The following is a 22,387-nucleotide window of genomic DNA, read 5'->3' on the forward strand; positions in this document are numbered from 1 at the left end:
AAGGAAGAAACAACAGGTTGGTGGGCAAAACAGACATTTAGCTCGTTGGCTATGTCTTGTAGCCACTTCCTCTGTAGATGTAGCAAGAAAGCCTATAGATGAGATGAGTGGCTAAGCCAGGATGTAAACTTAAGGCACTCAGTACTCTGCATGCATTAATACATATTTAGAGCTTTTGTACACACTTCTGATTACTATATATCCATTAAGAAAGAAAACCCTGATCAGAAAGGCTCAGATAGAGGAAGAAGAAAAGAACAGATAAGAAAACAAACATGATTATCTCCACTTAAGAACCCTTAGTGAGCAACAGGATGCAAGACAGAATTGAAAGGAAGGCAAATTATTTGCAGATGAAAGGAAGTATCTATTTCTAAGGAAAGTCAGCCAGGTCATGGGATGCCAATCAGCAGGTTAATTAGATGGTCACATAAAATGTTGAAGTGTCACACTTCCAAATAATGATTTCTGGTTGCAGTATACAAAAATATCTAGTTATGAAGAAAATATATATACTTTTAAAGAAACCAGTGAAATGTGAATCCTAACAGTAAATGCATACATGTATTATTAATACTAATACATTGCATTTACTCAGCATTTTTCCCACCAAAACATATCAAAGGACATAAAAATGTGGACAAATGTTACCTAATTTTAAATGGGGAAACCAAGAGACATCGGTGGTTGGAGTAGATGATCTTCAGAGGTCCCTTCCAACCCTGTAACATTCTGTGATTCTGTTTAGCTCACAGGCCTATGCTCTAGCCAATAAGCTGTGATTAATACACTTTTGAATGCAAAATATGTACCGCCAATACTATTTTTTAATTTTTTTTTTACTTTTTCCAGAGGCCAGGTTTGAGCAACAGAAATATCTTCAAATTAGAATTGAACTCTAAGCATTTTTATAGTTGTTACTTCACGGAGAGGTGATAAGTACACACTCCCATATCCTGTGTAGGCAAAGGCCTCACCATAAAGGACTTGCAAGTATTAAAAAGGAGCTCACATTAACTAAGGTTAACTGGGATATGGCACGCTCTTCCTTTTTAGAGGAGAACGTTGCTGGAGAATACTGTTTTATTCATAGGATTCATCAGCAGGTCTGCAGGAGAGACTGCTAACAACCAGAAAAGTCTAAAATGGACTGTGTATGGGAAGTCTCACCTTCGGCTTCTCTCACTTGTGAAATCCCGGCTACAACTGTACATGTAACAGCGTCTGGAGTGGCACTGAACCTCCACGTACTTCAGGGTACTCTCTTCCCTCTTGCTTCCTCATCTACATTCTGCCACCAACGCTTCCAAACTGGCAGGCAGGGAGCTGAGCCCACTTCTGACAGATCCTTTAAGGTCAGAGTACAGTTTCATTAGCTGTGTCAGGAGAGGATAAGCAGATGGAGGATAATCCTTATGCTGACGGATGTGACATACACCTTGTTATTGACCAACTCATTTGTGGAAAAGGGTCCTCGCTTATCCAGAAAGGTCAAAAAATCAGTTTTTCCTCAAAATCCCAGTGGCTTTTTTTCTTTGGTACACCCAGCACGAGGGTCTAAACCTGACTCTGTGATCAACTGAGAGATGTGAATTAATATCTTTCACCTGCTCCTTTTGAAACAGGAACAATGGGATACTCTCTTTCACAGCCTCCCATGCATTGCAGGAAGCCTGTTCTCACATGCATTAAAAGGGGCATCCATTATAATCTCACCAAGCAGGTGGTGATTACTGCAATATTAATGGCATCCCAGCTCTTCACCCGCACATCATTAATAGTTGACTTGTAGCCGTAATAACAATATGGATTTCCAATATCCAGCAATTTGGATACAACAGGTCTGGGAGCGTCTGCAGCTTAGAAGAAGGACTGACTCGCACATCCAAAAGTGCACTAGACGTAACGCTGGCATCCTCCGCCACGCAGACGCGGTCTCTGTCATGGCATCACGCCAGTAACCGCTCTCCCACCATTTGTTTCTTCTACGAATAAAATTGTTAAGAGAACTTCCTATCTTTTCATACCCCGGGCATTTTCACTCATTTCTCAGACTCGGGCTTTTGTGGAGTTGCATAAAAATAATCTTTCACAGACGACAAAGCGCATGCAGTTTGCTGACATTCTTTTCAATTTCAAAACTACATAATACATTTTTCCATGTGTTGATAAACTGGATTTTTAAAAGAGCATTTTCTGGATATCTAGATAATCAACAACACAATGAATATAAACATTTTCTATAAATAGTTCACCATATGGCTACCATTCTCAACAGATGGTGTCTGTGTATCCACTAGAATATACAAGAGCTATGCAGATTTTGCCCTGCAATCATTCAAAATTCTAAACAAGAATTTTTGACTTACTTTCGGTTTTATTAAGCTTAATCTATGGCAAAACATATAATTTCATCACCTAACTCTAGTACGGGGAACAAATGCCACAACTATGTTAACAAATTTATACGCAAAAGGCAAGCGGACAGTCCTCACCCAATACAGTCAAAAGGGTTTCAAAAAAGAGGAACACTAGGTACAAGGTCAGCTTCCACAGCATAAAGGGATCTTCTTAATCTTAGGGCAGCACCCTGCAGCCAAGGATACTCTTCTCCTGCCTAAAAAACAGTTTCACTTGCGAGCAACCCAGCAGTATGTCAGACAGAATGCAGTCTGGACTACGTTAAGAAAAATTCTGGAGTCCTAAGAATGTCAAATTTGTGCATACACTGCAGCAAACATTACTAGAAAGTGTACATATTCTATCCATTTTTAGTAGAAAACAAACTTATTAATTTTTTATAGTTTCCTTAAAGCCAATACATAAACAATTCCAGGTTTTCCACTCTGCTTTGAGAAGCTGCTGTGCAGTCCAGAGTATCTATCAAAGGAACACATGGCTGGAAGTAAACCACCTGGTCTATCCTCTTTCAACTTAAAACTACTTACACTCATACCACCGTGCCAACGCTTTCTGGAAAAGCCTTCCTGAGCTACACTGGTTTATCTGTTGGAAATCATCCTCTAATTTCCAGTTTAGACCTTTTTCATGGCAGTTCTTACCCACTTGAACAAATATTGTATTACCCTGCATAATTTTTCTAACTTGGTACTGTTTCTCACCTGATGCATTTATGGCAAACCAATATAGAATCATAAAACCATCTAGGTTAGAAGGTACCTTTAAGATCATTGAGTCCAACCATCAACCCAACATTGACAAAACCCACCACCAACCCATGTCCCTCAGCACCACGTCTGCCCGGCTTTTAATTACATCCAGGGATGGTGCCTCCACCACTGCCCTGGACAGCCTCTTCCAACACTTGACAACCCTTTCCGGGAAGAAATTTTTCCTAATATTCATCCCAAACCTCCCCTGGCACAACTTGAGGCCGTTTCCTCTTGTCCCATCGCCTGTTCCTTGGGAGAAGAGACCGACCCCCCTGGCTACACCCTCCTTTCAGGGAGTTGGAGAGAGCGAGAAGGTCTCCCCTCAGCCTCCTTTTCTCCAGGCTGAACACCCCCAGCTCCCTCAGCCTCTCCTCACAAGACTTGTGCTCCAGACCCCTCACCAGCTCCGTTGCCCTTCCCTGGACCCGCTCCAGCACCTCAGTGTCCCTCCTGTAGTGAGGGACCCAAAAATGGACACGGCCCTCGAGGTGGGGCCTCACCAGTGCCCAGTACTGGGGGGACAATATTCCTCTCTCAGTTATGAAGTTGTTATCATTCCTATTCTTAAGATCTTGTACTTGACTGTTGTTGGCTTTGCCAGTCATGAGTTCCTCTCTGTCTGTTCCTGTAGCTACCAGAGTGCTCCTGCTCACACACACCCCCACGTTCTTCCAACCAAATCACTGTTTATTGCCCTGCACTGGCACCAGTGCACCGTGAAATCTCCCTAAGTGCAGATGAGGGAAACCCAGCCGCTCCTCCTCAGAACAGCAAGTTACTGCAGTATTGGACAATGGCTTCACATGTTACCAAAATGCCTTGGATGTTTCTCGTAATTACAGTGTGTGGAATGTACATTCTCTGTCCTAATGTATTCAATGCACCTGAAAGTCCTATAAAACTGCAGAAGGAAGGTCACATCTCAAAACCCAGTAAAATATTAGCATCTTATAACTATGTACAAATTGCTGAGATTCACTGAGTTTCACTTATCTGAAAATAAGTGATCAGAAAATATTTAACTTCTACATCAATCAGTGTAAAGGAGAGTACATAAACAAGAAAGCTAACGTATAGTACTGTGCTTTGTGCCTCAGTGCCTCATCCTTGTTTTGCTTTTTTTGTGCTTCACTCATCAACCTGCCTTTACCTGAAGCCACGAGATTTCTCACCTTTGCTTTTGCAGTTCTCGCCCCCATCCCATTGTGGGGGGAGTGAGCGACCAGCTCTATGGACAGACAGCTGCTGGCTGGCGTCAACCCACCACGGTCACTAGAGTATTTTCAAATGCGATAATCTGCTCAGAGGTTGTGGCCAGACAGTTAAAAAGAAGAGATCATAGTTGATACAATGAACTGGAGAAACACACTTAGCCAAACAATAACAATTTATCCTTTATGAGCAGGACAGTGATTAAAACTTGAGATACACATGAATTAAACAATAACTAAAAGCAGATGGTCTTCTTGTCTTAATATACATATTAGAGGTCAGGAATTCCCACTGGTACAGAAGTATCTAAGGATGTACAAGTGAGTGTCAAGCTTTGAAAAATCAGCATCTATTTGTGTAAGTATTCAGGATATTTTTTAAAACTTGGGTAAATAACAAATTAGCTGAGTAGTAACGGGCTTACCATTAAAAGACATTATTTCAATTATTATTGAAAAGTATGTTTTAACTTTTATTCTTACAGCTCAAACTATATGTAAAAAAAAGAATAAGAAGTAAAACTAGAAAGGAAAAGAATCCATCTCTATATCCCTTGTCTTCATGTAAGGAAGACTTCTTTACAGTTTCTAAAGGTATGAACTGTGAATAGGGATGAACATTAAGTTTCCTACGTTACTGCTTAACTTTATTAGGCTTTTGCTGATAGCCTTCTATATTTTATAACCTTGAAATAAAATAGTATCATTAACCATACACGTCTTCAATTTGAAAAATTTACTAAACACTTTTTCATTGAAGACCACAGGAATGGGTGGATGAGATTCACACGCTTGTGAAGAGCCAACAATGAGTAGTACACAACAATTCATTCCCTTTTTAACCAGTCCTAAAAGCTTTTTACTTTCCCCTAACCACCAACCAATTAATTTGCCTACCACTTGCTGGCTCGGGGACAGTGGTCCCACAACCCCCTCCCACCTAACTCACTCATTAACTAGGTTAGGGGAGCATTTCCCTTGTAAATGAGTCCCCTAAGCTTTTTTATTTTTTTTCCACCAAAGATAGAGCAGAGCATACTTATTTCACTTCGTATGCAACAGAGAGTATTTCTCTTTAAATATATATAAAAAAAAAAGGTCCTGCTTGACTAACCTGATCTCCTTCTATGACAAGGTGACCTGCTTAGTGGACGGGGGAAAGGCTGTGGATGTTGTCTACTTAGACTTTGGTAAAGGTTTTCACACCATTTCCCACATCATTCTCCTGGAGAAACTGGCTGCCCATGGCCTGGATGGGTGTATGCTTTGTTGGGTGGAAAACTGGCTGGAGACTGGGCCCAGAGAGTGGTGGTGAATGGAGTTAAATCCAGTTGGTGGCTGGTGACAAGTGGTGTCCCCCAGGGCTTGGTTCTCTTTAACATCTTTATCAATGAACTGGACGAGGGGATGGAGTGCACCCTCAGTTTTGAAGAGGACATCAAGTTGGGTGGGAGTGTTGATCTGCCTGTGGGCAGGAAGGCTCTGCAGAGGAGTCTGACCCGCTCTGTGGGGGGCTGGATGGATGGGCCCAGGCCAATGGTGTGAGGGTCACCAAGGCCAGGTCCTGCCCTCGGGTAACACCAACCCCAGGCAGGCTCCAGGCGGGGGGCAGAGTGGCTGGAGCTGCCCCAGGGAAAAAGGACCTGGGGGTGTTGGTTGACAGGGGCTGAATATGAGCCAGCAGTGTGCCCAGGTGGCCAAGAAGGCCACCAGCATCCTGGCCTGTGTGTGGCCAGCAGGACTGGGGCAGTGACCGTCCTCCTGTATGGGGCACTCGTGAGGCACCACCTCAAGTGCCATGTCCATTTTTGGGTCCCTCATGACAGGAAGGACATTGAGGTGCTGGAGCGGGTCCAGAGAAGGGCAACGGAGCTGGTGAGGGGTCTGGAGCACAAGTCTTGTGAGGAGAGGCTGAGGGAGCTGGGGGTGTTCAGCCTGGAGAAAAGGAGGCTGAGGGGAGACCTTCTCGCTCTCTCCAACTCCCTGAAAGGAGGGTGTAGCCAGGGGGGGTCAGTCTCTTCTCCCAAGGAACAGGTGATGGGACAAGAGGAAACAGCCTCAAGTTGTGCCAGGGGAGGTTTGGGATGAATATTAGGAAAAATTTCTTCCTGGAAAGGGTTGTCAAGTGTTGGAAGAGGCTGTCCAGGGCAGTGGTGGAGGCACCATCCCTGGATGTAATTAAAAGCCGGGCAGACGTGGTGCTGAGGGACATGGGTTCGTGGTGGACTAGGTGTTGGGCTGATGGTTGGACTCAATGATCTTAAAGGTCTTTTCCATCCTAAATGATTCTATGATGTAGACCCCAATATCACTGTGAACAGGTAAAAATATTTTTGCCTGCACAAAAGTAACTTATAAGGGCAAGCTTTAGCACACGTTAAGAAAAGAAGCAATTAAAGTATTATGGCCCTCCACTTTACAAACTGATGGATCTGACTCTTTCCAACTACTGCTGTTAGTTTTAACTCATGCCAGGAGGCAAGTAACAGAAACAGAATGGCCCCATCATAAACAGCAGGTGAAAGTAATCACACACCCATTCATCTTGAACCTTAACTCCTGAGCACAAGTACGGCTGAGATTTATGGAATTTTAGGAAGGAGCATGAAGAATCACTTACAGAGAGGTCTCACTTGAGTCATTGCAACGCTGACTTGGGTGGCCATGAGACCAGATAGAGGTAGCAGAGCCAAATGGAAAACATGAGCGGAAACACTTTAACTGTGCTAAAAATTAAGTCATATAAAGATAAGCCGTGTTGGAGATGCTGGTGGCTATGGCAGATATTGGATTAGCAATTCTGCTTAATGGTCACAAAGGTTTTAAACAATCTGTTGGTCTGTAAAGTAGAGAAGAGTAGTTTAAATAATAAATCCATGAGCTAATCATTAATGGCTTGCATATTGTCACTTCTAGAGGAGAATTTCCATATCATGTAGAAGGGCAATGAATGGAGACATTTTCAAATTAGGAAGGATGACAACAATTAGGGCACTTATTAAATAAAAAAAAAATAAAAAAAAAATGCAACAATAGATGATATGACAAAGGTGTGAAACAGAGGACAGAGAAGACATATACGTGACTTCTGTCTAAACTCTATAAAGAGATCAGAAGAAAATTCAAGATATCAGAGAAGATGAAATGTCCACAGAAAATGCTCCCTCTGCAAATCACAGCAGTCCTCTCTGCTCCCTTTACCTCGTATTGATGACATCAACATGAAGGGAAGTTCAAGAACCAGCTTGAGACTATGATTTTTTATTAGAATCTCTTTTAAAAGGGCAAACTACTTCATTTTTAATGAAGGACAAGTGTTAGCAATCAGCAGGAGAACTATGAAAGAAAAAAAAAATTAGTACTGCATTGTCTCAGCTATTTAACATAAAAATGACGCTACTGGTATAGACCAAAAAGTCCAGGAAGTCGCACATTCTGTCTGCGAGTGGGTAACAGACGACATCAAGAGGAGAACTGAACGGCACATTTTCGCGAGCATCAATTTTTGCACAATTGCACTAAAATTTTGGAAAATAACAGTTTGGGTGGGGAAAGAATTAATCATAGCAAAATTAAGAAAGAAGACAAGAAATAGACTGTACAAATACTTAACATATGAAATGAAGGAAGAATTAAATGCTTAAGACTAACTGCTAGTGATAAATTGAGAAAATTGCATAAAAACATTTTTGACATGCAAATTCACACACTTTTGAAATCGTCACTCCAGTTTCTAAATAGAGAAACAGTTCAGTTTAAAAGATGAATGATATGACCATATTAGATATCATCAGGAGGATTCAGAATTAAGAAGTGAATGTAAAACCTCTGATTTTGCAACATGTAAGTTTTCTAGTTTTCACAAGGATATGTGACAAATTTTATGCCAAAAATGCCCATTTTTCCACCTACAATTTTCTGAATTTAACACATTGCTATTTCTGAATTCTACAAGTATCAATTCTGCATTAAATATATCTGCTTATTAATTAAGCAGTTAAATTTTACAAGTAAAAAAAGTGTTAAAATATTAAAATAAGTTCCATTAGTTAAAACCTATTAAGGAAACATTTTCTATTTCTAGCTACACTTGTCAATTCAAGATTCATTGCAACTTGAGTAAACATCCCTGTGCTACACAGCTGAAATCTCCCAGAAGAGTGCAGGTTTGCAAAAGTTACTAATTTCTTCTTAAAGCACTATTTAAGGGCAATATCAACATATATTCAGGTCTCAGACAGAAAGAACATATTGGATTTCTCAAAATAGGAACTGAAAACCATCCTTGTATGGATAAAATACACAGTAAGTACCTCCATTTTAGGATTGAATATCTAAAAATAAATGTATAATTTATTTTATAAATTTCACTGGTAAAATCTTTGTGTATTGACTATTACAAAGTAAAAAAGACAACAGGGAAGTGCAATTATTTGCCAAAATCCCATTACCTGTGTGCCAGCAGCACCCTGAAGGTCATCTGATTCAGTCCCAAATAACTTGGCAGCAAGTTTGACCAATCCCAGTTCCATTCAGTAATGGTTGACTGTTGATACATGGCAAGAAGCTATTGTTAGTTATTAATCAGTGTTAATATGATCAGTAAATTAAAGCTCCAGCTGTGATATACTAACCAAGAAGGAGGGGGGTCTAGAACAAGGACTTAGACAGATGATATCAATCATGTCCACAGAAAAAGGTTTTTATTCCAATAAGACAGCAATTAATTTATAAATCCATTTGGGGATGTAGCCATTATTTATAAAAAGATAAATCAATTTTTTGAACCGTTATTCTTCCAACTGTTAATGGCTTTCTGCCCAACCACTTTGTCGGAGAGCTTGACTCTTTGTTTGAAAAGCAAAATAATTGGCAACTTTTTATGTAACAGCAATTTACATTTTCTGCTGTCAGCAAAAAGTTTGTCATGAAAAACTTGGTATAACTGAAATTCACAATGTAACCTGTACTGTAATTAGAGTGATGGTTTACTTGTCTATTGTTTTGTGAGGCACTCCAGTCACCAGATGGTTATTACAAACAGTGGTAAGTCTAGACAATGTGAACAAATATAACTCCATATTGCTTATTTAATAAATAAAAGCAACCTACAATAACGGTGAGCAGACAAAAGACCACACACAACATTCTTAGGTTTACAAAACAGTAACTCCTGTTGCATAATATTAATTGTCATTGTCAGTAACAGTCAAGTAGTGACTACATTTCAGCATCATTGTGAGGAAATAATTCAAAAAACTATTGCTGTAACACTAAAATAGCACTGAGTAGTTTAAAAAAAATGAAGCAAGTCAAAATAGTGGAAATAAACTAGAAGAGTAAAGTACATCTTGCAGTGCATCGTCTTCTCCTTAGAGATACCACTTGGTTCTTCTGGGAGAGCAGAATCAGTACAATCCCTCCCCTTCCTTCCATCTTTATTTTACTACCTTCCTTCTTTTAATTTAATTTTCTCCCTAACCCTCACCTTTGGTATGCGCTGAAAAGCAATGTACAAAAATAAAGCTGAAATATAAAGTAAGAAAAGAATAATAAGCTAAAGAAAGAATAATTTAGTGTGAAAGTGGGAAGTGAATGAAGAAGTAACAGTGAACATCTGATAAACAAGAAACAAGGCAAAAAGAGAGTCAACTGAGACAACAATGGGAGTAGAAGAACACGGGAGGAAAACAGGCAACTGTTCTATACTCTACACTGGATTAACAATAGATAAAGAAATATGAAGGCAGTACATGTAAAATCAAGAGGGATAAAAAGGAGAAGCTAAACAGCCAATAGCAACAGTCATAAAAACAAATTGGAAAATTTATAAGTACACTAGATAAAAATTCAGGCCACCAGACTGATCTGTTCTGTGAAAAAATAAAGCATGTATAGGAAAGGAAAACCATTTCTTTGTAGCATTTTTCATCGTTGATACTGTTGAGGAGTGGCATAGCCTAGACTTAATCTTATTAGACAATAGAGGAGCAGCAGCACTGGCAGAGATTGAGGTGTCAGGACAAATTGATAAAATCAAGAGCAACAAGTTACTAAGACCAGATGGTGATTATTCAAGATTTTTACAGGAATGTAAGAATGAAGGGGCTGAATTGTTAACAGAAATGACACACTTCCTAGAGTCAGCTAGAGTCAGCTACTGAACTAGAGGGCTGGAAGGTAAGAAATTTACATATCATTAATAAAAATGTTAGAGTTGATCTCAAAATAGCAGTTCACTGGCCTTTGTTTCAGGACCAGTAAAATTCATAGAAATTATAATCATAATAGTATCTTGCTAAATTCGACACTATAGGGACAAATTAGCAAAACTTCAGAACAGAAAAGTCAACCACCCTAACGTACTGCAATTTTTACATACACCAACAAACAATACATGGAATGCTTATTATAAATTATCTTTCAGGGAGTTCTGGAAACAATTCATTTTAAGAAATTCTCTACTGAGTAAGCTCATATTGTTATATATAATATTATTATATATTATAATACGTTATATAGCATAGTGTAACACAAACATTTTCTGTTTAGAGCTGAACCAGCTCTCTGGACTCAAAAGCAGCATATTGCCTTGCCTATTCCAACTGGTCCTTCTGAGTGAAAAGTTTTAAAAAGCAATACGTAATTAATTCATTGACAAAATATGTTGTGAAACCAGTAGCTTGTTGGGACTTAGAATTTATAAAAGGATAAGATGTTAACTGATGTATTAAAAACACATCTAGTTACAATAGATTTAAAGAAAATCAAGAAATTAATCATGGATTATAAACTCCTAAGCTTCATGGCAGTTGTCAACCAGTAAGAAATGAATTTAAGAAGAAATACATCCTTTGAGAAGAATAATCATTCCCTGCCAGTGCTCTGGCATCTTCCACAGACACTGGGAAGAGTCGCCACAGAAAACCAGACTCTGGGCTATACCGACCACTATTTTATAAATAGACAGTCCCAAACCACTAAATAAATGTGCAATTTTATGGTAAAAGGAACTAAATTATTTAATAATATTATTAACCACTGGAAATAAGTCTGTCAATGTCAACAACAGGGTTGACACGTGGTACTTTAAGACCCATGATCTACTCCTTTTTTCTTTTAATTTTAAGATACTTTTCCATTCCGGGTAATAGACTTTATGCCAAAAGTTTACAAAATCCAAAGCAATTTAGTATGAACTATCCCTTGTCATCTGTTGATTAATAGAGCACTGCAAATCTGTCATGTAGCAGAAGAATTCTGCCCTGAGTTGTCAGTACTTGAAGGTCTTATTCTACCACACTATTAATGAATTGAGAATTGAGGCATGGTAAACTATTTTCTGCATTTCAAATTGGAGTAAGTGATTCTGTAGCCCCTTAAATTCCATAAGTTTAAGAAAAACATAAAGGGACTAGTAGAAGAAAAAAAAAAAGATGCTTTCAAAGCATGTTCCTCTGGAGTGAGAAGCCTTGTGAAATTGGTATTAATCTCCTTTTTCAGGATGTTAACACACTTATTGCAACGACAATGACTAAGCACTCATTAAAATGAAAAAACCAAAACAGATATCTTTTACAGCAATACAGCTGATGAAATGGTCCAAAATGCTCAAAACTGGGAAATTACACTAAAAGTAGAGTTGTACTGAAAGATGATGCCTTTCTACCACAAGTCTGTAAAGTGGATTTCATGCCACTGTAACACCATTTATTTTTAAATATTTGAAACTGAGGGGTAGAATCAAAAATGTAGAGGATGGATTAGGAAGACTTGAGAAACAATGGTGTAAGATTTTTTTAAGTGTCCAAGTTCTATACCATTTTTTGTGCAATGAATTGGTCATGTGGTGTGCTGGCAGAGATTTGGGCAACCACATCTATTTTCCCTAACTGTTGCATTATCAGGAAACTAATTTCTATAAGTAAATTATAATCCTTTACATATCATTAATATGGTTTAATGAAAAACAGATAAATAGATGCTTTCATTTTTTTGTGTTGTTTTTTTTTTTTTTCTTGCTTATTCTCACTGTCACTTAAAGCTCTGCATTTCCAAAGCTTCCTTTACTTTACTGTTCAACATTTCTGTGAAAGACTCATCAGGAAGATTCTAAATGTGCACTTGGAGTTTTGCCATGATTTTTCAAAGGACTAAGACTAGCCCTAAGTATCATGACACAGACGTAATAAATGTCATTGCTACTAATGGGCTTTCCTTCACTACGCTGAACTAACACAGAAAGTCTAAGTAAATGCAAATTGCTCTTACATGCAATAATTCTGATAAAAGAAAAGGACAATAATGGCTTTTTGAACATCATGCCATTGTAGAGGGTGCCCTCATTAGATTCCTGAGTAATAATATTCCTTTGCACTTCATCAAATGTGATCGCATGTAATTAATTCCGTTTTCATAATTTCAGTCTCTGTCATTATCATGATCATAATAGGATCGACAAGTAAAAATTATACGACAACCAAGGTTTCAGATTTTCACAAACCTGATTGAACACTTTTGCACAAGACTGTCTGTACACCTGGAAAGGGTTGAAGACAGGCTGCTCTTCTCTGCCCTTCAGCGTCAAAGGCAGGCACCGACTGGAGGCAACACCTTCTTCAGAAGGATTCTCACAAGACAGCTGCTCTTTCAAATATTCCTTTTGGAAGAAAAAACAACCACAAAACAGTATATGGGTGAAATTTGCCTAAATTTCAAGCATTGCTTTACAGTGTACTTGAGAGAATTTCCTGATAATAAAGGAGGGAATAAGTAATCTCTTACAAGTAGAAACCTTTTTAAGAGTAACAACATTTTAAAACGAATAATAAATAGCCTCCATGAACATCTGTCCAATGGAAGAAAATCAGAAAAATCTAAGCTATTGTTTTGAAATTACCATCAAATTATGTGTGTCAGTTCTCATTTAATATATATATGTCAGGTATATGTGGAAGAGAAAACCAAATGTTTTCTATGAGCTGTTCTAATGTAAGATGGCTATTATATGATTTATTTTACATGATAAACTATACACAAATATCTAAGGTTATTTTTTGGACAGCCTTAAGTAGTTACTACATGATTACAAATTAATTGTTTGATGAACATATTCAAACCAATTGTTTAAACACAGGAAATAAATATTGTCCCACTCTTCAAAGCTATTTTTAATTGTTTAAGCATTCAAAGACTAGAAGTCATTTATGATTTACATGGCAATTTTAGAAACTATACTGTAACAGACGCATGATTATTTTGGCCACAATCTTTTCTGTTTTCACTTCTTAAACTACTATGTAAATAAATCATCATTGCATGCCAATAAAGTGTTTTGATTAAATAGAACCATTTTACCAAGAGCTAGATAATGAAACACTCACAGATCTATTTGCTGGAAGGACTACTGTGATTAAACAGTTTATTGTTATTAAAATGAAGTCCATCATGATAGGATTGCCATAACATTGAGCAAGTACTCAAGGTGAGTCTTCATTAAGATGGGTGGATGCAAATGCTCCTCTTTACTTTGCAGTACTACTGAGATGATAAAAATTTTCAGACCCGGGTGAGGGAACACGTGAACTACCCGCCAAGGCACCCTGTGCTCCCCAGTGGGTCTTTCTAAAAGAAGAACTTCACCATCGGTTCAAACTGATCCAACTCTGGTCTGGCCCGAAAGGCACAAGCTCCCTCCCCACCCACATAGGCTGTCGCTGTTTCTCCCTCGTGTTGGCACTAGCATATGTTGTGAAATCAGCCAGAAAAAAAAGGAAGGTTTCAGCCAGATAAACAAGCTGCACGATTTCTAGTAACTAGTACAAGGAGGGGGGGTGGGTCTAGGAGTGGGAAAGCACAAGGGCAAGAGAAAGAGCAGGGCTGTCTCTCTCCGCCGGCTGCGGCTGATTGTCAGGGCTGCCTCGGACAAACACGGAATCACCTCACTGTACTTAAAAAAAAAAAAGGCAAAAAAAAAAAAAGGCAGATCTTTTTTGGTTTAAGACAACAGCGTAACCCAGCTGTGAAAACACACCCCAGGTGTATTTTATTATATGTCCCTCACCTATATTTTGTATAGGTCCCTTACCTATATTTTCCCAGCCTACAAGAGTCTCTGGGTTTTTTTCCCTTTCATTCATGTCTTCACGCCATTACAAACATTTAGTCGTGGTGACAGGTGTTATTTAAAAGCTATTTCTATACATTTACCAATTTCTCATAAATGTACCGCTTTCCGTGTGCACATTTTCACAGAATCTGTAGACAGCTCTAAAGCAACCCAGCCCTCTGGGTGTCACAGGGCGAGCAGAAGCGGAGTCTGTTGGTTTTTCAGTAGAAATATTGGAAATCGCTGTTCGTGCTTGGCAGGGTTTGAACGTTTCGAGCCGCGTACAGCTCACCTCCCAGTACAGGTGCTTTTCTGCCTTTGGAGTATTGTGGATTTACCTTTAGACAAAGGGACTTACTCAAATGGTAAATGCACTACTTGAAGAACTCCTTTAGTACAGCGCATATTGTAGACCCTGGAAGGGTCATGTTTCAAATGTGTGAAAACAGATAGAAATTAAACCACATTAATTAAATTAAACACATAAACCGCGTGAGATATATCCTCACTATCATTGACTGGGCATGGAAACAAGAACACAGAACATTATTGAGCCTGACAGCTCAGGAGACTTCATTTCTCTTTGGTAGCCATTAGTCATAAATGCTTTTAAAAATTACTTTTTTTTTTTTGATAAATACGTGAAGGATGCAGGACTGTAGGCTGTTTTAAGTCCTACAGCATTTATTTTAGATCTTTATAACATCATAGCTCTATTTCCAAATACAGCCTCCAAGAATCTATATGCCTCTTCCCCTGCTTTTCTAAGGAAAATTACAGAGAACAACAATTTTCTGTCTCATCATTTTTTTCTCTATTCACATACAATTATTAAGCGGTGTAGCATAAAGATCTCCAAATTAATTTTAAGAACACAATCCCCTGATAGTCCACGGAGTCTCCAAACAAAAGGATGGACCTTTGATCAGACAATCAAGTCTATTTCTTGGCAGTCAGGCACATTAAACATAATCTAAGTTATGAAAAATAATATTGAAAAGTGCATTATCGTAATACTGTGCTAAGCATTAAAATGTTTTGTAATGGTTTCAAAGGCAATTTGAAGTCCTTCTGTGAGTCAAGCTGGTCAGGATTCTTTTTTTTTTTTTTTTAAAAACAAGACAGTTTTTTCCACTGAGAAATGTTCTATATTTAACAAAGCTCTTACTAGCTGCAGAAATTCAAGGAGAGACACCTGGGATGCGGAAAGTCAGGCAAAAGTCCCTCTTCCACCTAATTCTCTCAGCCTCTTACCTCCTTTTGGAGCTGCTCCACTTTGTATAAATAACCAAATACCCACAGGAGTCGGATCGTGGATCAGGGTCTCCAGAACCTGATATGGGCATTCTACCCCTTCGGCTAGAGCATGATTCTATTTTTGACCCTAGAAGTTACAGAACGGATTTTTACAGCAATTTCTACAAGGCGAAACAACACCACCGGGGGAAAAGGAGAGAGTTCCGTGCTGGTAGATAATGGTCTGGCGGTTTGGGGAGTCAGCTGGGACGTGGGAGATGCAGATTTGATTCCCTGACCCAAACCAGGCAGAATAAAGATCCGAGCCTGTGCGTCCCCCCTCCCCGGGGCGACTGCCCTGACTGCAGGATGATGTGCTATTTCGGGAGTCCTTGCTCATCACCATCCCCTCACTCCGTTATACTTAGAGCAATCCTGAATGTGCTCCGGGTGAAAAGGTTTGGTTGGAACTGTATTACAGTAATAATTTTCACTTCACTTCCTGAACCGTTTAATTGTTTGAGATGAAACTTGAAAAGGTTCCGCATCGTATTAATATTAGGTTGCCATCTCCGCGTACCTGCTTACGCTGCCTCTACAGCTTCCACACGCAGAGGCACAAAGGTTGCTCTTAAGCCTATACTTAGGAACTAAACAGTTGGCTCTGATTTTCAGAAGCGCGGTGCCAGTACCGAGCTGCTCCCTGTTGCCTTCATTCAGACAGAGCTGCCTCATCAGGTGGTTTTTTTTGCTATCAAATTTTTTTTTTTTTTTTTTTTAAAAAGAAAAATCTTGGCCTGTGCCTATATTTGCATTATTTTGCATTTTATGATAAATACTTCTGCACACTTGCAATGATCTTAACAGCACCTGCTTATGCAGGAATAGTAATTTAGTAATTAAAGCTAATAAACGGAACTTTCTTAATTAAGCTGTGTAGATCTGTGTTATCATACAATTTAAGCAAACCTGTGTTTATTTCAGTGTATAAAATCAGAATGCTTTGGGTAACTTGGGGCAATTTAGTACAGCCTCAGAAATAATGAGATAATTCTTCTACATTGCCCAAATTTCACGTGCAGCAAACAAATCTGAATTTGTTTACTGTAATTTCGAAAGCACTTTAACTGAACAGTTATCTAGATTAGGTGAGGTTATCATGTGTGCGTGCATTCACTTCCTCAGTACAGCCAAAGGGTTGGTTTGTTTGTTTTTTAAATCAGGAGAATTGATTTACCACATTTAATTTTACTTCCTATGACAGTCAATTTCTCAGTAGTCTGGCTGTTTTTGTTTTTTTTTGTTGTTGTTGTTGTTGTTTTTTTTTTGTTTGTTTGTTTGTTTTTTTCTTTTTTTTTTCCTCCACTGTGTTCAAACTCCTAAAATGTATGTATGGTCTACAATATGAATCTGAAGGAAGTTTATGAGCCATACTACTGTTTGAGTACATAAATAAAATCTACATTGTTTCCCATAAAGTAATCTCTTCTGTACAAATCCAGAAAAGCCTAAACTGAATGGATTCTATTACAATGCAATATAGGATTTCATATTGACTTTAAGAAGCATTATCACCTCCTTGACTAACCCTTAGCTGCCAGCAGACGCTGCCTCAGGCCAGTACACACCTAATTGCTCGGTAAAAAGGCCGTTTCCCTACCTCATTGAGCCGGATGATGTGATAAATTTGCCTCAGGTACTCGCCGCCACCTGGTTTGTGGCAGATATCCAGGACCATCATGTTTATTTTCTGCTCAGTGAATCCAAGTGCAATACCTCCTTCCTCTAACATTGCACCTTCTACTGCGACGGAGGCACTAGAATACAGAAAAGATACAAATATTCTTAAGTTGAATTTCCAAAAATCAAAATATTAAACTCGGCTACAGTGACATGTTTAAAAAAAACTTATTATAGATTTGGCTCGCACAAAACAAATGCTGCTGTATACATATATCCTGTAACTCTTGATACAAATACATAATAAACGCTACATAATACATTTTTATTATACAAATTTAAATTATCTTAATCTGAAAAATGAAAACATAAAACAGTCTTTACAAGCATACAAGGACATACAAGCAGCAAATATTTTTTTATTTTCTTTTCCACTAGAGAAGTATCTTTGCTACCAGAAATGGCATTTGCATTCGATCTTTTATACATTTTTCTTTGCCTGTCGCTGAAGACATTAAAGCCTAATTAACATGTCAGAAAGGTAGCCATTACTCTAAGTATAGGTTAGAAGTTTTAAATTGAAGTCTTTTTCTTCCCACCGGTACGGTGGTAACCATTTCACATGTACCGATTTGCCACTTGTTGCACTTTTTGCTCTGTACTGTTCCTTGTTTTTCTTCTTAGAAGTATTTCTGTGAAGCTGCTACAAGAAAATCTGAAGGTTACGGGCCCAAATGACTTGAAAAACGTGCATTCACAATTCTGACCGCTGTTTGACTGCTCTCTCTGCATACGAACATAAGTTACCAGCTCTGTACTTGCTCAGTATTACACATCAATAAAGTATTAAGAAAAAAAAAAGTGCTAAACCTAATTCTTTTCCTCAAATACTAGAGCTGCAACACAGATATATGTTGGCACCTTGACGCATATGGGTCAAGGACTTGAAACACCACAGAATATATTATCCCTTCTACAGTCACTACTGGACTAATTTAAAATACACCAAAGAAGAATTCTGAATTTAAAAAAACACAACAATATTTTAATTTTTTAGAAGTAAAACAAAAAAAAAAACAACACCAAAACCAAAATGCTTTGGCACAGTCAGCTGTAAGTCGCAGCTTACTGCTGAAAGCGTGCCATGATTATGAAGTTAGTTCTGCTGAAAGTCGCTGTTTGACCTGCAGGCTCTCTGAAACGCTCCACAGCTGCTGGACATTAAAGCCGATATTGCTTCCACATGCAGCTTCAGAACGTCCTACAGAGCAAATAGTTTCAAAATATAAACTATAATTTTGTTCTTTGCTGAATGGAAGTAAGTGATACTCTGTTATTATGGTGTATTTTACAGAAAAGCTTCAAAGGAATTGATCTTTAAAATCAAAGCACGCGCGAGGCTGATCTTTTGGTGCCGCGTATGGACACAGCCTGAATTTCTTGTCAAACTTCTGAGCGGCTGACATTGAAAAAGTTGAGGACCTCTGACAAAGGAGTGTGTTGGTGTCAGCGCCCAAACTGTATCCTTTCCTGTCCGTCACTGCGCAGGTGAAGCAGATGATTGGATTCAGCCAGCGCTGTGATTAATGAGTTCCTCTCCGGATTTGGGACTGCCTATCAATCATGTCATTAGGGAGAATGTGCCCTGGAAGAGGCAGACCTCAGCCAAGGAATAACTGCATTCATCTTCATCTGTGTATGCACCCAGCCAGCCACGTCAGGGTCACCGGGATGAAAAACAATAATCTTCAACTCGACAAATCACTTTGCAAAGAGAGACATTTCTTTTCTTCTCGGGACGCGTGTTCTTCAGAATCTAACGTGACTGTTTACAGCTCCGGTGCTACCGTAAAGTGAAGGTTATTTTAATGAATAGTAATGCGTCCAGGCAGTACACAAGACAGGCAATGCATACAACTGCCACTTTCGGAACCTTTCACTGAAGATTTTTAAATTTTTTTTTTTTAATTTTCCTAAAAACTAAGTTAAATTTGCATGCCATAATGGAAGAACCTATATAACACTGAGACTTTTTTATGTAGCTAGCAGTCCTGATAACAATAAGGTAACACAAAATCAAGCAAGAGTTTTGCTTATAAAAATCCAGTGCACTTCAAAGACGCTTCCATAACTGTGTAAGTAAGTGAACCCCAAATAAATTTTAGAAATTTATGTTTTCTATTTTCTTCCACACACTGTATCTATTAAGAAGTCTAAAACCATTTATAAATATAAATATATATAAATGCATGTGCACACAGTTACCCGCAAAATCCTTTAATTATGAAAAGGTAATACAGAACATACTTTTACACCAACTTAGATTTTCAAAGATAATCATTCCTATTTCAAACAAATGACATACGCATCACAAGTCTTCTCTTGAAAGATCTGCTTTTAGTTTAGCATGTGACAATCCTTAGTTTAATTGATATTTGAATTTCAGCTTCGATATATTATTATAAATGCAAATTATAAAACTAATACTTTATCTCTACATTGCATATCTCAGCTATTTATTAACTAGCTTATTTTTTCCCCACAAATTGATCATGATATTTGAATATAAAATGGAAAAACACTTATACTAGAGTTCTATTGCAGAAATCCCACTGAAGTCAGGGGACGTAGTTTTTTAACTGCATCATACAATAACTCACTTGGAGAGCAGGCAATGCATTCTACAGCTTCTTAAACATAAAATTTGGAGCCCCAGTCACAAACTAGTTCTCACTGTACGCATAGAGAAAACATTTTCCCACACGTATTTCCCACAGTCTGATACCCGATGATAATACAGTATTTTTGTCGTATGTTAGAAAAGAAAACAGAGTAGTACACTAATTTAAAATTCTCAGCTTCAGGAGAAGTGCAAATACTAAAGTTTTAGTTTTTAGAGGTTATCCACAGTATTGCCTTACCCTGCATTTGTATTATTTAAGAAATACCTATTCTCCCAGTGACATTAGAAATTGTATTATGGAACCATTCTGTTAAGTATCAATTTACACATTATCATTATGGGTTTTTTATTCTTTCAGCTTTCAGTCACTGGCATCTGGCTTCAATCTTTTAATCACTGGATTGGAGCTTGTAAATTAGTCTTAAATGGAAATGTAAGGATTACAAAGGTCAATGTCAATGAGCATTCATGTGACACTATTACTGCTTAGTGCTGCTCACATTAACTGACTACTCCTAGACACAGGGTACTGTCCCTTAAAGTCTGATACCAGCGATTCTGACCTACAACCATTATATCCTTCCTTTACATGGACAGTTACTGTCAGGACAGCAATGACTGCAACCTTCAAGAATATTCATTAGACAAAAGCAATCTTACTTTCAGTAGTCAACAATTTAACTCTGTAAGTCATGTAACTCCAATAAATCTAATAACGGAAAGCTGATGAATAGTATTTTTACAGAATGGTACATTAGACCAGACTGGACTAGGAACACATTGACATGTACACAACTCCTTGAAAAATCGTTATAAGGATTTAAAACACTGGGACCTTAATGTCAAATCTGCAGGGAAGGTTGATATTTCCTCAGAAAGGCACAGCAGGGGACTCTCCTCCTCCTGTTTTGATATATCCTACTCACCCTCAGGGTTTGTTATGTTTTAAAATGAAGTACTCTTACTTTTTAATCACAGATGAACACCGAAAGCTTTTCATAGTCCCTCTTAATTTAATCACCATAGCAAAATTAATTCATAAGCATATTATGGTGCCTTCTAGTCAGTGTACCTGTTCACTTTCTGAAAGATACACCAACTAAATCGTCCACATTTTTGGATCATCACAAAAATACGAAATCCCTAAGTACTACAAAGGCACTGTTCTGATGAAACAACCATGGTTTACTGTTTCAACCATGCAATTAAGCCTCAAAAGCATGCCACACAGCCATCAATATTAAGAAGCAATCCATTTCATATAAGACCATTGCTCATTTATTTTTTTTTAAACTGAACAATAGCCACAAACGTGCCAATAATCCAGTAAAATAAAGAACAAACAAGAGCATTTGAAAAATACAATGTTCTTACCAGTCTGTGCTCAATTTTCTAGCCTTCAGCAACTGGCTTTCAATCCAGTTTGGTCTTTGCTGTTCAATGCTTTGTATAACCTTCTGGGTCACTTGCTTAGGACCACTTTTCAGTTTTCCCATAATACTTTCTAAGCACACACGAACTAAACTCAGTTTTTCTTTGCTCCATCTGTCAAGTGTTGCACCTGTTAAAAGTTCTGCAGTATTTCCATCCTCAAATATCCGACATATAATTACAATCAAGTTCCAGACAAGCAGACCAGCTTTCTTCAATTCAGCAAAGTTTCTTGACATTTTTCTCTCAGCCAGAAAAAAGAAGTACTTAATTGGGGGAGGCAAACATGCAATCACTGTAGGTAACTTGCTGATTACAATAGATACCGCCTGAGCTGCAAGCCTTGTGAAGCCTTAAAAAAAGAAAGAAAAGAAGATATGATTAACATTAACGTTCTAGTTCTATCACAGCATGCTTCTGAATGTTGTATGATAATTTCTAACTTTCTTTTGTACTGAAAATGGGTAAAAAGCTTAAGTACTCAACACTGTAGCTTGACTTCTATTGTGCTTCCTCTACATAAATCCCCCAAAATCTAAACAATAACGTGAATTAAAAACAGAGAACCTAGAAAATTTGGAATTCAGAATGACTCTATTAACAATTAGTCCTGCTGTGCACAGTTATTATAGAATAAATGAAAAAGACAAGACCCAGGTATTCTGAATGGTAAAAAAGTTGTTCTCAAAATTGTAATGTAATATTTTTTCAACTTCACAAGTGGAGCATTGCACTATGTGTCACAGGATATTACATACATTCAAAATCTTTAGATTTCTATCAATTTCTTTCTATGTTCAAACCTACAGAACTTTGTTTTATCAGCTTTCATATAAGCATGCACACTATAGAGCACTGCATTTTA

General features: G+C 38.1%; 1 protein-coding gene across 1 annotated transcript in view; it reads right to left on the bottom strand.

Annotated features, from left to right (window-relative positions):
* The window catches only part of KIAA0825 (KIAA0825 ortholog), a 216,580-nt gene that overhangs the window by 105,824 nt on the left and 88,369 nt on the right, over positions 1-22,387 (bottom strand). The window contains exons 15-18 of the mRNA XM_074166415.1: positions 21,466-21,874; positions 17,389-17,545; positions 12,888-13,043; positions 8,836-8,930 (exon numbers count right to left, since the gene is read on the bottom strand). Of these exons, the coding sequence (XP_074022516.1) occupies positions 8,836-8,930; positions 12,888-13,043; positions 17,389-17,545; positions 21,466-21,874 (817 nt within the window). The remainder of the gene's footprint in view (positions 1-8,835; positions 8,931-12,887; positions 13,044-17,388; positions 17,546-21,465; positions 21,875-22,387) is intronic.

Source organism: Numenius arquata, chromosome Z (genome assembly GCF_964106895.1).
Source record: "Numenius arquata chromosome Z, bNumArq3.hap1.1, whole genome shotgun sequence".
NCBI classification, from domain to species: Eukaryota; Metazoa; Chordata; class Aves; order Charadriiformes; family Scolopacidae; genus Numenius; species Numenius arquata.